This window comes from Cimex lectularius, unplaced genomic scaffold (assembly GCF_000648675.2).
Source record: "Cimex lectularius strain Harlan isolate CLEC.00 unplaced genomic scaffold, Clec_2.1 scaffold2, whole genome shotgun sequence".
Lineage (NCBI taxonomy): Eukaryota > Metazoa > Arthropoda > Insecta > Hemiptera > Cimicidae > Cimex > Cimex lectularius.
This window is the reverse complement of record NW_019394219.1, coordinates 6,177,963-6,192,743: the sequence shown is the minus strand read 5'-3', so window position 1 is coordinate 6,192,743 and position 14,781 is coordinate 6,177,963. Positions and strand designations below refer to the sequence as shown.

At 37.5% G+C, this 14,781-nt stretch overlaps 1 protein-coding gene across 1 annotated transcript in view; it reads right to left on the bottom strand.

The window, feature by feature from the left end:
- Positions 1-288: 288 nt before the first annotated feature.
- Positions 289-14,781, bottom strand: part of LOC106666812 (protein kinase DC2) — a 37,331-nt gene continuing 22,838 nt past the window's right edge. The window contains exons 3-8 of the mRNA XM_014394276.2: positions 10,582-10,691; positions 5,566-5,719; positions 5,407-5,498; positions 753-934; positions 601-678; positions 289-545 (exon numbers count right to left, since the gene is read on the bottom strand). Of these exons, the coding sequence (XP_014249762.1) occupies positions 420-545; positions 601-678; positions 753-934; positions 5,407-5,498; positions 5,566-5,719; positions 10,582-10,691 (742 nt within the window). The 3' untranslated portion in view covers positions 289-419. The remainder of the gene's footprint in view (positions 546-600; positions 679-752; positions 935-5,406; positions 5,499-5,565; positions 5,720-10,581; positions 10,692-14,781) is intronic.

The following is a 14,781-nucleotide window of genomic DNA, read 5'->3' as shown; positions in this document are numbered from 1 at the left end:
TTGCCTAAACTACACACCCAAAACAAATCATTAACCTTCGAAAACATATTTCGACACCAATTAGACCACGTAAAGTCTCAATTTTATTTCGATAATATTTACCCCGCAAAATTCAATCCTTTCCCTATAACTAAAAAAAGTAAAACTATTCACTTTGGCAAAGTGTATAAGCAGAATTTTAAGAATTTAAGTTGTTCTGTTGAAATTGTACACTGTACATACCAATAAGCATAATACAAACAAACAAATTAAAATTTTTAAGGACAAATGAAATAATAAAAGAAGAAATGCTTAAATAATTTAATTACAAAAGAACAAACAAAATAAAACTTAGAGAAAAATATTATTTCCACAGTATTCTACAAACAATATTTACAGGAGAAGAAACCGTTCTTTTGCAATCGCCGGCTCCTTGGGACTTAGAAGTCGTCGAAGAGGCTTTCCTCGTTCTCACCGACTGAGGGCGTCGATTTCCAGTCGGCTTCCGGGTAGCTGTCGAAGTTGCGAGTATCGCCCTCGAACCTCACCTTGGGGACGAACGGCGGCTGAAAAATAACCCGGGGTGAGCAATCTGCAAAAAAATCTCAAAAAAAAGCTCACCTTTAACTTTTTATGAACGACTTCTGTCCAATCTATCGATTTGAACCACCTGTGCCTTTTGACGTCTTCGGCTCCATTCTGAGTCAAAAGGAAATCACTAATAATTAAACGAGGTTCTGATGTTTAATTTAACGTAGACACTACTCCAGTACCTTCATATTTCCTAATCGCTTCGTTCGGTCCTGTACGAGCAGTTTTTTAATAAGGTCTTTGGCAATGGGGTCCAGGTGGTGGGACCAATCGATTTTCCCTGCCAGGATCTTCTCGTAGATGCCGAAAGGGTTCTTGTCGAAGAAAGGTGGGTAGCCGGCCAACATCTCGTAGACTAGCACACCTAGCATAAATAACAAAACGTAAGCTGTCATAACACAATAAACATCCTTGAGGTCTGCAGGCTGATGAACCTGTGGAATGGTTGTTTCCAATCATCGCGGTTTATCCTTGCTAATTTGCACCAAGGAGCCCAATATTTTCATAAACATTCAAACACCAATTAATTTGATAAGTATTATGGTATGGTAAAGAGGATACTAGGAAGCGGGGTTTGTGCTCCCCAGGCACTGCAGCCTTCTGGCTTATTGAACCTTCCTAGTTCCTTAGTTCAGTGCAATAGACTCAATCCTTCTCCTTAGAAGTTTCAGGTTCTCTGTCGCTGCTAAAATTTGATTCCCTAAGTTTTTTCGTACATTAGGTACGAAATCTCCATTGAGGTGTTGCTTTGCAATCGAAGATGATATGGGTGGCTGTTTCCTCCTCCTCATTACATAATCTGCAAATGTATATGCCCATGTTGTGTAGATGTTTTCTCAGACGCCAGTGGCCGGTTAGTAGTCCTACCACTCCTCTGAGTTGGGCCCTCTCCAATTGCAGCAATGATTTTGCCAGTCTTGGTGAGGGTTGTTTCGTCATAAGTTTACTATGCCTAGCGCCGGCAGAGTTTATCCACTTCTCCTTTTGTTTTGTTCGGATCCATTTTGAGATAGAGATTCTGTATTTGTTTTTGTTATCCCAAAGTTCAGGGCCTGATGTATGGTCTTGTAGATCCTCCTCTGGCCAGACTGTCTGCTTTCTCAGTACCCAAAATTCCTTTGTGACCTGGCATCCAGGATATCAGGTTGTTGTGTTTCCCCAGGTTTTTGAGATTTTGGATGCATTCACTGACTAATTTTGATGTGATGTTTTCACATGCTAATGCTTTAATAGCTGCTGGGCTATCAGATGTTATGAGGATTTTTTTGCCAGTGTAATATCTTTTGAGATTTTCCACAGCACAAGCTTTGATAGTATGTATTTCTGCTTGAAAGACCGAAGTGTACTTCTTGTAGCTGTCATAACACAATAAATATCCTTGAAGTCTGCGGGATGATGAACCTGTAGAATGGTAGTTTTCAATCATCGCCGTTTATTCTTGCTAATTTGCACCAAGGAGGCCAAAATTTTCAGAAACTTCAAACAACAATTAATTTGATAAGTATTATAAAAATCTCCATTTTTCTGCGATTGCTCTGTAAAAACTTGGCGGCAAAATCAGTCTGGAGAGTTGGGCTACTTTAATGGCACACTAGTTCATACTTGTTGATAAATAAAGAGCCGGCAGTTTAACCTTCAATTTCTCGTTTCTGTACGTCCTTTATAAAGGAAATTAGCCAGTTAGAGAGTGAAAACGGCATTCGTGTAAGATCTCTTTACATTATTAAGTTGTAAATTGTGTGCATGAGGTCATCACATAAAGGACGGACGGAAAACTACAACTGTTGAATTTTGCTAAGTGTCGAAACGATAATGCGTGACTAGGCGGACCAGGAAGACCGACGACCATCAAATGCTGTGAAATTGTACGTTTCTACGAGTACGAAGACGTGATCCCGGTAGGCAAAACACGCTATTGGGTTGATTTCTTACTTTTTCCTTTTTAATTCTCTAACCTGATGTTAATTCTTGCCTGCTTGCCTCGATGTTACACAAAAATAGATATTTTTCTTTACAAACTATGCCGATTCACTAAAAATAGCATATGATAAAAACACATTCTCCCAGGAATTGATTATGAATAGAGGAATGAAATTAAATAAATAATAGATATGATAAACAATAGGTTTTTAAAAATTATTTTATCAGGTTATGCTTAATTATAAAAATACTCAATTAATTATACACAATTTTTTCGAAATGAAAAATTTATGTCACAGGCGGGATTTGAACCCACGACTTTCGGCTAAATACGCCGCTGCTCTACCACTTGATCTACCGTGACTTCGATCGCCCATGCCACAAACTTCTCATTTCGACTCCCCGTTTTATTCCAACTTTTCTTGCTAATTGCTAAATTTGCTTACAATTGCAATAAAACGGGGAGTCGAAATGAGAAGTTTGTGGCATGGGCGATTGAAGTCAGGGTAGCTCAAGTGGTAGAGCAGCGGCCTATTTAGCCGAAAGTCGTGGGTTCGAATCCCGCCTGACACACATTAAAAAAAAAATTGTGTATAATTAATTGCGAAACCATAGGTTGTTACAATTTTTTTTAAAGGAACTGGCAGCGTAAGTGGACCGGATCGGCAGAAAAACTCTCGCTTATCAAAGGCATTGGTTGATAGGTGGCCTTCATTGGTTATTGTATTTAGTTTTGTGTCCCTAGGATGTGTTGAGACCGAATTTATTATTAGCTTGATTGTGGAGTGCGAGAGGACCTAGACGGAATATTGATTACCCTCATTGACTAGCGGTTAGTAATAGATGTAATGGGTGGTGGAGGTATATCGAGTACTCCACCAGCTTCATTGAACGAATGGGATGTATTTAAGAATGAATAAGAGTGTGAATGGGTTTGGGTCTAGGAAATGAATGCTTTGGGTGCTGAATTGACCTCGTGGCGGGACGGGTGAGACCGAGGTCTGTCCCCGGATTGCCAACACCCGAGGTGGGTGATTTTCGAGGCCTACTCGTAATTTCTTGTGAGTTACAAAAGCTGGAATTGCGATGGGCTGCGAGAAGAGGTAGGCTCAATTCTGCATATATGAGTTTGTATGTGCGTACATGTGTTTGAGCGTATATAAATCCAAAATACAAAATGTTGGTTGTTTGGAATTCAAATCAGGGAACTGAATTTTACAAAAAACGAATCGATGCTTTGACATATTCATGGATAAGAGCAATGTGTCAAATGTGTGGTTATTAGTGACCGTTAATCGATAATTATTCAGAAATCGTGAGATCCGGTCTGGTGTGATGTAGGTTTCAGAAAAACGTTTTCTTTGCCGTGCCAACGTTTCGATCTTTATTGAGATCATCTTCAGGACCTGGGATTTACAAACATTGTTTACATTTAACAAATACATTTAGGATGTGAAAAAGTGAATTTATACAATGTAAAATATATTTTTTATTATTATTATTTTTTTTAAATATTCAATCAAAGTATTTGTCTTCTGTGTAATTGTGCCATTCTTGCGTGTCGTGTTGAGAGTGCCAGTGAGATTTTCCTGTTTTATATTTATATACGTTGGGTTTTGAAGGGGTGGGAAAGGAAGTCGATATAGAAAAAAGACATTTTTGTATAAGACGGCGGCTTCTTTGAGGCTCTAGATTATCCTTTCAGGATTATATAGAAAGGGATAAATAGGAAAAGGAAAGCTAAATTGTTGGACAATTAGACTATGTGAAAAATATTTGAAGTGTGGAATGTAATGTGATGATATATGTATGTTATCTATATTAAATTTGATTAATGATATTGGCGTAGCTGCGACTGAGTTTACATGTATCTGTTCTGTAATTGATGCTGTGTTTATCTCTATTGATATAAACCATTTCTAAGAAATTACGTTTATGTTTGTTTTGTTCTGTATGTAATATTTTTGGATTTTTGAAGTCTTAGAAATGGTTTATATCAACAGAGATAAATACAGCATGAATTACAGAACAGATACATGTAAACTCAGTCGCAGCTATGCCAATATCATTAATAAAATTCAAATAATAATAATAATAAAAAAATATATTTTGCATTGTATAAATTCACTTTTGTCCACATCCTACATGTATTTGTTAAATTTAAGCAATGTTTGTAAATCCCAGGCCCTGAAGATGATCTCAATAAAGATCGAAACGTTGGCACGATAAAGAAAATGTTTTTCTGAAACCTACATCACACCAGACCGCTCTCACGATTTCTGAATTATGTGTCAAATATAAATTCCATACTTTGTTTCTCAAAACATTATTAGAGTTATTGTTCATAAATACTGTTTTATCTATGCTTATATTTACATTTGTTTATTTTAAAAATTCACGAAATGTGGTAAATTTTTTTTTCAAAATCAAGCCCTATTGTGCCATAATGTGCTTTTCAGGGCAAAGTGGATGACCTGAAACTTCCAATATCTAAATATAAAGATTATGTTATTAATCGTTTCCGTCTCAGCACCTCCGGCACAAGTGATTTAGTACCGTCTTTTATATAAGGGTACATTTGGCATGGCGACCTTGTTGGCACATGTGTATGCCAAATCTCGCCTGATCTCTGTGATGTTACCGAGGTTCTCGTTTCGTACACACCAGCCTTTTGTATACATATGAGACCGTAGTAAATAAATTTAACAAATAGCTATGACGCTTTGTTAAATGATTCAAAGGAGTAATCTGTTGAAAAATGGCGAGCTGCCATTTTAAAAGAGATTTTACATAAAAATCCATTGGGAGTGCAAAATGTTTTGGCAGACCTTGTCAACCTCAGCTCAATAATAGATTGTTTGTACGGCGCTTTATTTTCTAAAAACGGACTAATTGTGGCAACGTAAACAATCTTACCGAGTGCCCACCAATCGACTGCTTTGTTGTGCCCTTTGGACTGGATTATCTCTGGCGCCAGATATTCAGGAGTGCCGCAGAGCGTCCACGTCCTGAAAATAACCAGAAAAACAGTTTGATGAAAAAGTGTTATGTACATGAAAGGAACCAGGTGATTACCTGTCTGTGAGTTTCTTTGCAAAACCGAAATCGGTCATCTTGAGATGACCCTCCCTGTCAAGCAGGAGGTTCTCCGGCTTGAGGTCCCTGTAGACGATGGATTGTGAATGGAGGTACTCCAGGGCCAAAACGATCTCCGCCGTGAAGAACATGCCTGGAAAAAGTTTGACCCTGATTTAAAAAAAGGACTAAATGCAAGAACGCAGTTACGACAGAAGAAACAAAAAAAAAAAAAACAATACTACACACAATCTATTATGTTTAGTGGTCTAATTGACCAAATTACTTCTTTCAATTAATTATTCTTTTTATCTAAGGTCTTGGTTGAGATGAAAAGCTTAAGATGAAAAAAGATGATGAAAAACTTGGTTGAGATGAAAAAGCCGGTGTTACGAGCGGGATTCGAACCCACGACCTAGTTAGTGTCACGATAGCTCAAGTGGTTAGAGCAGCGGCGTATCGAGCCAAAGGTCGTGGGTTCGAATCCCGCTCGTAACACTAACTTTTCATCTCAACCAAGACCTTAAACAAAAAGAATAATTACACATAATATTTTGGTGGGCTTTTTGATAGGTCTACTTTTGCCATTATCGAGGCCAATATCCAAAATTCCAAGCAAAATTTGGATAACATTTGATGGAGAAGAAACATTTAGGTTCAAGAATATAATTTATGGCAGATGTAATTTATATATTTTTCTATCTTTAGAGCTTAAATGCTTAACATAAATCCATTATGTTTAGTGGTTTGATTGACCAAATTACATCTTTCAATGAATTATTCGTTTTTAGTAAGGCCTTGGTTGAAATGAAAAAGTTAGTGTCACGAGGGGGATTCGAACCCACGACCTTCGGCTCAATACGCCGATGCTCTAACCACTTGAGCATCGTAACTTCGATCCACTCGGGCACCAACTCCCCATCTCAACCTACAACGCTTAAATGCTTAAATATTTTTATGAATTTCTAAAAATTTAGAACACGAGGCTTGAACTGGGGTTGTCAGCAGAGCAGACGACATGACTTTCTGTTTCAATTTGAAAGTATGCTTCAAACGGGATTTAAGAAAAAAGTCCGGATTGGGCTAGAAATATACAAATATCTGCCGATTCGTTTAGAAAACATCCAAGGATACGTCAAAACTATCATGCGAATGAACACTGTCCGAATTTTTTCAAATATGCTGCATGTCAAACAGTCCGTCCTATAGGAAGATTAACGAGATAAGCAGAACCAACTGACAAAAAATGTACAATCCATCCTGGGATTTGACGTAGGAAAAGAATGTTTGACACTTTGCAACATTCGCCAGTAAATGGAAGATATAGTACGGAAGTGGCGTAGTTATTTACTAATGTATACAATTTTAGATTGCCTAAGGTCTGAGAGGTGATGAATCTGGTTGTTTCTATTCATTTCTATCTACCTATCCAAGCGGTTTTGGTCTGGCGAAGGTCGGGATGAGATTAGACACTTCCGAAAGCCTGAACACGTCTGACAGACATAACCATAAGATAGGCAGACCAGGATGATCGAGAACGAAGGAAATAGGTGAATCAAGATCGTACCATGAAAATTACAGATCACCGCGCAGATCAAGACAATAAATCAAAATGAGACCAACCGAGTTTTGTTTAAGGCAACGGAATATTTTAATTAACCAAAAAGCTTTTTCCTTAAAAAGATTTCATTGATATATCACATGTGCCTTCAATAATCTTGGATATTTTTCACGAAAAATCTGGTATAGTTTTGATGAAAAAAAATTCAGTTGTTACTGCTAAGCTTTCAACCTATTTTATCGGTATTAGGTGGCGAAATACCGAACGGTGTCTAAACAGTATTGTGAGGATCAGGAGGATCATTAATGATCAACTACAGATTCATAATAAAACAAAAATCTAGGACAAACCTGACTTGCATTTATTCTTGTAAGAAAATCAATTTGTGAATTTTACACAACGCCCAAAATCTTAGGATTAACTTGCATCATTACGCAGCGATGTCATAACGCTTGGAAAATAATTTCTTTTTGATCTTATCCTACTTAAAACACCAGACTTAAAAGCTGAAAATGGAAAGCAACAAAGTTTATTTTGTTTAAAAACATTGCAAATTTTACTTAAAAGAAGTTCAACTAGCCAGTACTCTTTTGTTTTATCCGATTGATGTATGACAAACTTATTATCAGGAAGGATATTTGGGTCATGCCTCACACTGCTTATAACCCTAGCCAACCAGAAAAGTAGTAAAAATGCTAAAATTCGTCTATTTTTGATGGTTTTGTCTATCAGAACAGTTTCGGCTTTCACCAGGATGGAAGTTCGTATCTTACTCCGCTTATCGCCCCAACAAACGATTGGAGATGGCAAAATTTCAAAAAAAGATGATTACTTTTTATTAATTATTTACTAGAGTTGAGAACATTATCCTTTAAACGCATTAAAATGCTCTGTATTATTCATTCTTCTTCATTTGCCGTGTCCTCGTAGGGCGATGGCAATCAGTAACCTTAAATGATTTCTATCAGAAGCTATTCAAAAGAGAAGATGCTCTCACTGCGGACCATTAATTTTCATTTTCAAATTAGAATGGTTTTATTCATGTACTACGATACAACCAGCCATATTAGTGACTCTGGCTACTGGTTCATTACCTCGCAAACATCAAGGGGAAACTCACCAATTTGCATTTAATTGTTTGCTACACTGTAAGGATAGTAGGTTGATTTTACAGGTCGCCCAACATTTTACAACTAAAGCGCAGTTTTAAGTCAAAGAACACAAATTCAACAAATAACTCGCACTGCTTATAACCCGGACAAACAGCTGGCGAGCCGAAACATATTTCGCTAAAGCGAGGCTAGGGAGATCAAGATTATCGGAAACGGCTAAACTTCAAGACATAATTTACAGATTTATTTTAGTTCTTTTAGTAGTTTTGGCCAAATTGTAAAGGTGCCCCTACTCTATCAAGCGGCTTGATCAAATGCTTGAGTAAATCGATTGTATCAAGCGTGATTGATAGTGTAGAAACCTGATTGACGCTTGAAGCAAGCATTGACGGTGATTGAGGAAGTTTGAATGACTCAAGCAGATGTTCAAGCGGCTTGATAGTGTAGGGAAATTTTCATCAAGCATTGCGACAGTTACTCGGTGGAAGTCATGGCGTCCACTACCGAAACCGCGCTTCCCGAAAATTCGGAGCGGGAGTTCATCAGTTTGTTGAGAAATTTATATCGTGATTGTCCCGAATTGTGGAAAGTAAATAGTAAAGATTATTTCAATAGAAATAAAAAAAGTTCCTTTTGCTGTTTTTTCTGCTTCAGGGCAACCAATGTTAAGACTAGGAAGCCCAAATCTGTATTTGACTCCATTCAGCACCGAAACAAAACAAAAGATCAAACAGGGAAACGCACTGCTCCACTTCACGGCTTCCACTGATGAGGGTCGAGGGAGTTTTGACCGAAAGATTGAAGCACGCTTGAAGCTCCCATCAATCGGAGGTTCAAGCATTTGATCAAGCCGCTTGATAGTGTAGGGGCACCTTAAGGGATGGTTGTATTTATCAGGAAGGTAATCACATGCAGATCTCATGATTCTGCATTTAATTTTTTTCTTCTTATAAGGACAAACCAATGTCACCAATTTTATGGATCGAACAAAATCCACGAATTAACTTCGATCCGCATTACTGCAATGACATCGCGCCTGGAATGGAGTTTCTTTTGTCCCTACCTGCTTATTACATTGAAACTCTCGAAACGGTCTGTCCGAACCAGCTTATGAATTCTACAGGTCACTCAAAACCCGAGAATTAACCCCTTATATCCCTGATAAACTGCTTAAGATTGTTTAATGGCAAACACGTCTGACCAAATCAGAATGCTGTGTTTTACAGGTCACCCAACCACCCTTACATTTAACTCGTAAACTCTTCGTCCCATAAGCAACGTTGTGGCGCCTATTTCACTTTTCCTTCTTATAACCTTGAGCAACCGCTCAACATGGCGAATTGGCATGACGCTTTTGACCGAACAAACAAATAGTGAATTTTACAAGTCATCAAAACGTTTGAATTAACTAGCATATCCTTTCGCTTCACTACACAGCCACGTCATTGTGTCTGGAAGATCTTGCGTCTTCTACCTACTTACAACCCTAATCAAACTCTCCAGATGGCGAATTGCCGAAACGCGTCTGTCCAAGCCATCATAATGAGAATTAAAACTCTAGGCCCTGGACGGCCAGAAATGACTAATCCTCTGGTTCATTAACCAGCAGACTGTTTTTTCTTGCTTTTAATTCTTTATTTATTGTAAGGGTAGCAGTGGGATGATTTTGCAGGTAGCCTAAAATCGTAATATTAAATCGTAAATATACATTTATTCCGAAATGCGGCATTGTCCGAAATTTCTGTGTCGCCACACCCTACTTATACACCTCACCAACTGAAGATGGCGAAACACGATTTTGTCCGTCAGATGCATCTAGTCTAAAAGAACGTTTATGTCTTAATTAAACCAGCTTATAACCCTCCCTGACTCATCGGCCATGTTGAAACTAAAATGTGATTGTAGATTACTGACAAAATTAAAAAAATTATATAATTTTTATTGTTTTGGGTCGGAAAGTGAGATCGTCTTGTAAGGATAGCATTCTATTATTCCACGTAAAACTTTGGTCTTTTATGTCTTGTCATCAAGAGAAACGACCATGGATTTTTCCAAGCGGGTCAGAGAAATTGCAAAAAAAGTGACATGCTTACTCGACGGGAAAACCAAGCTGTAAATGCAAAAAAAAAAAAAATTGGCATATAAATCTAGAACCGACCAAGTTATTTTGAGGGGCTGTCCGATTCAACGTAAAGTCGTAAAACGTAAGCAAGAGGAGTGAGAAAGAAGAGGGCAGAAAAACTGTAAGCAACAGCTGATGTTTTGGCAGAGTTCCGCGACAGAATAAATAATTCTCGCCATTTCGTGGATTATTTCTGGAGCTGCTCGTAACAGATTACGTACCTGTGTTCGGCGGGAACCGGCCGGCGTTTCTGAGGTAGGAAAAGAGCTCTCCTCCAGGCACATAGTCGAACACCATGTAGAGGAAACACGAGTCCCTAAAATGCCACCATCTGTAACATGATAATTAATTTTAAACAATAATATAACCAAATGGGTTGAAAAGTTGTTGACTTGGTTTATTTATTTTCTTGCGCTAAGGAAACATTTGACCACAAGTTTATGTTTTTCCCATTCATACAACAGATACAAGAGATAATCATTTTAATATTCTCGAGTAAATTCATAAAAAAATCATACACAGGGAAAACTATTAAGTCAGGGTCAAGTTAATATAGGGTTTCAATTAATTATACTTTTTATCTAGGAATATGCATAGGGATAAAAGAGGCGGCTACAAGGCTTACTGCAACTCGACCTGAATAGATCTATTGTACTCCCCCCTTTTTTTTGGTAAATCACTGGCCAGCTTCAGGTTGTTAATCAGCCTCCATAGCAAGGCTCATTAGTGTAGGATCTTGCTTGTCTTTTTTTCTCCTAGTTGAAAGAACCTGCACCTACATAGACCTTCACAGAAACATAGGATGTGTTCTGCGGTCTCCTCTTCATGGCAGTACCTGCACAGTGTTTCTTCTGTTTGTAGTCCTATCCGGTGCATGTGTTTTTTTAAGTGGCAGTGCCATGTCAGGAGTCCAACCAGAATCTTGGTTCTGTTGCAGTTGCCTTCCAGTAATTCTTTTGTAAGTTATTGCGGATGGTCCTATGAATCTCTTCGCGTGCCTCATACCTGCGGTATTGTTCCACAAGGTTTTGGACTTATTACGGATCCATTTTAAGATGTATTCTCTTTTGTGGCAGGATGCTAAGCCGCAGTAGGGTTCAGGGATGGTTAGGGAGGACCCAGAGAGTCCATGTTGGCTTTCTCTTTGGCCTTTTCATTGCTCTATGCCCCGAGTGCCCAGGAACCCATGCCAGGGTCAGATCTTTAATGTCACTGACTTCCGTCGGGCCTCCATGCAGTACCAAACACGCTTTGCCTTTGCCTCTTATGAGTGCTGCCTGGCTGTCAGAGAAAAAAAATCAATCTTCCGGGAAGCATTCCTAGCCTATTTCTCCTTGCGCGTTGTTCAGACTGGAAAACTGTAACATATTTACCTAGGTTTACAGTCAGTTCTGTATTTCGGTTCATCCCGAGGACTACTGCCCTTGTCGTCTACTTTTTATCTAAGGCCTTGGTTGAATTGAAAAAGTTAATGTCACAAGAGGAACCCGAACCGACTGCTCATTTTAGCTATCATGACTTCGATCCACCCGGACACCAACTCTCATCTCAACTTAGAACCTTCCCATTTTCCCCCTCTTTTTGCCATATTTTCAAATTTCGTGTACTCAGGATTCGATTCTAGGCGACTTACCGAATTATCCTCTTTTAATTATTATTTTACCGGTGAGCGCAGCTACTTACATCAAAAAACTAGATTCCATATTTTATAACTCAAAAAAGAAAATCTTAAACCTGGATATAAGCATTGCTTATTCCCAGATTAAAGGATTTGAAAGAGACATAGCTACCCCCCCAATATCATTGTAGAATTTAGGAGAAAACAGAGAGAATTCATTGATAGGGAAAAGAAGAAACGAAAATTAAAACTGAATAAAAAACTAGATAACCTATTAAATGAAAGAAACGGAAGAATTTCTAGTGAGCCCAATGAAGACCAACAGGACTGGATCGTAAACCTGACAGATAAGCCTATATCGGACGAAGTAGTTGAAATATTGTCAGTTGGACCAAAATTTAATGTGAAAAGTAAATTAACAAGCAAGACAGTCATGGGCACAATCGGCGAACTGGAAGTTTTCCTAAGTAAAGAACAAGATGAAAAACTTAAAGGGGAAGTTAGGGCGGCAATAACAAATATAATAACAAACTTTCATAATAAAAATAAAAACACCTCATTGGACAGACACGAATTTAAAATTAAGAAAAATGTAAAAATATTGAATGAGTTTAGAAAAAATAATGAAGATGTGTTAATCACTAGATCAGACAAAGGAAATAAGACGGTCCGCATAGACAATAAAGAGTATAAAGACAAAATGGAAATATTATTAGGTGATACAAATACTTACATTTTGTCTAGAAAAGATATCACGCCTATTATTCAAAAGAAAAACAATAAACTAATTGCTAATTTATTAAAGGACGGGCTTGTGTCCCCTCAACAGGCATATCACTTAAAATGCCACAACAGGGTTGTGCCAAGAGCATACGGTTTGCCGAAAATTCATAAACAAAACAACCCACTTAGGCCCATTGTTAGCTGTATTGGCTCTCCCACCTACAAGTTGTCAAAATTTCTGGTAAAAACCCTGAACCATTTTAGAAAATTTAATTCATATAACATATCTAACTCTTTTGAATTTAAAGAGAAAATAATGAACTTTCAGTTACCTAATGATTATAAATTGGTATTTTTTGACGTGAGTGCATTGTTTACTAACTTGCCCATTGAGTTGATACTAGAAAATGTTGACAATAAGTGGCCATTAATCGAAGAACACACATGTATACCGAAAGATAGATTTCTTGAATTACTAAAATTTTGCTGTTCTTCTGGTTATTTGCAATGTAATGGCAAAACGTATAAACAAATTTTTGGAGTGGCAATGGGGAATCCGTTGAGTCCAGTGCTGTCTGATCTGGTGATGTCTGAATTATTGAACGTGTGTTTGGCGAAACTTGATTTTGCCCTCCCTCCTTTTTTTGTATTTATACGACGACATTTTGACGGCCCCTCCAATAGATAAAATTGATGAGGTACTGAAAATACTTAACAGTTACCACGAATGATTAAACTTCACCTGTGAGGTGGAGGAAAACGGTTGTATAGCGTTTTTGGATGTGAAAGTAACACATAAGGTTAATGGAAATCTGAGTACGAGTTGGTACTCCAAACCCATGGCATCGAACCGGCTAATACAGTAATGTCCTCCCCCATTCATGGTCAACTAAAGTTAATGTGCTGATTGGATTACTAAGAAGGGTTTTCAATTGTCGTCGAAAGGTGTTACCAAGAAAGACAAAACACAGGTTCGGGAAATTTTAAAAAAGAATGGGTATTTGGGGGACCGCGGTAGCCGAGTGGTTAGCATGAGAGACTCTCACGCCGCGGTCGTGGGTTCGATTCCCACCGTCGCCTCTGGCTCTTTTTTCACAATAACCCCCCCAAATTTGAACACACATATACTTGGCGTGCATAGTTAACTAATATGCATAGTTCATAACGCAAAAAAAAAAAAAAATTATAAACAATAACAATCTATGGAAGATAAACCCAAACGAAAACTCGGAAAACCTAGAAGATGAAAATGATTCTGGAATTGACTATGTCACTTTCCCTTACATCCAAGGGTTATCGGAACAGTTGAGAAGTTGTCTGAAAAGGAAGTCCCTCTAGTTAAGTTCTTCCGAAACAGTAATGCGGTCAAAAAATACTACTCACCGCTAGATAAAATTGAGAAAGGACTACAATCAGGCCTGGTATACAAAATTGAATGCAAAGACTGCAAGAAAGTATAATATGGTGAAACCAAACAATACCTAAAGAATAGAATTTATCAACATAAATACACAGTCCAAACTAATAAAAACAATTAAACTGCCTTGGCACAACATGCAGTTGTTGAAGGTCTTTTTTATTTGATGATGTTAATATTGTTACAAGGAACGAAATAGTAAAAAACGAAAGTTCCTAGAGGCCCTTTACATAAAAAAAAGATAAACTGTCTGTTAATTACCGTCAAGACTGTTGTGATATGATAAGTGATTGCTATTTTAATTTGTTAAACAATATATAAAAATATTCTAGTCAATTTTAAACTCTGGAGGAAACTTAAAATCTGTGATAGTTGTGATAATAATTGTTAAAATATTGTTAATAAAATAAATAAAATTTGTTGTTTAAAAATAGATTTATAAGGAAAATGCAATTTTAACTGTTGAGCGGTATTTTTAATGTTGATTCCTTGGTCTGTGATAAGATGTTGATAAGAGGTCGAACGTCACATGAGAGGTTGTGATAAGAGTCTAGTCAAGTTCAAAATATTAAAACGTTTGTTTCTAGTCTGAATAAGTACCACACTGGCTCTTTTTTAAAATAAATTGTTAAAAAATATTAAAGACTGACGACCACTTTTTTA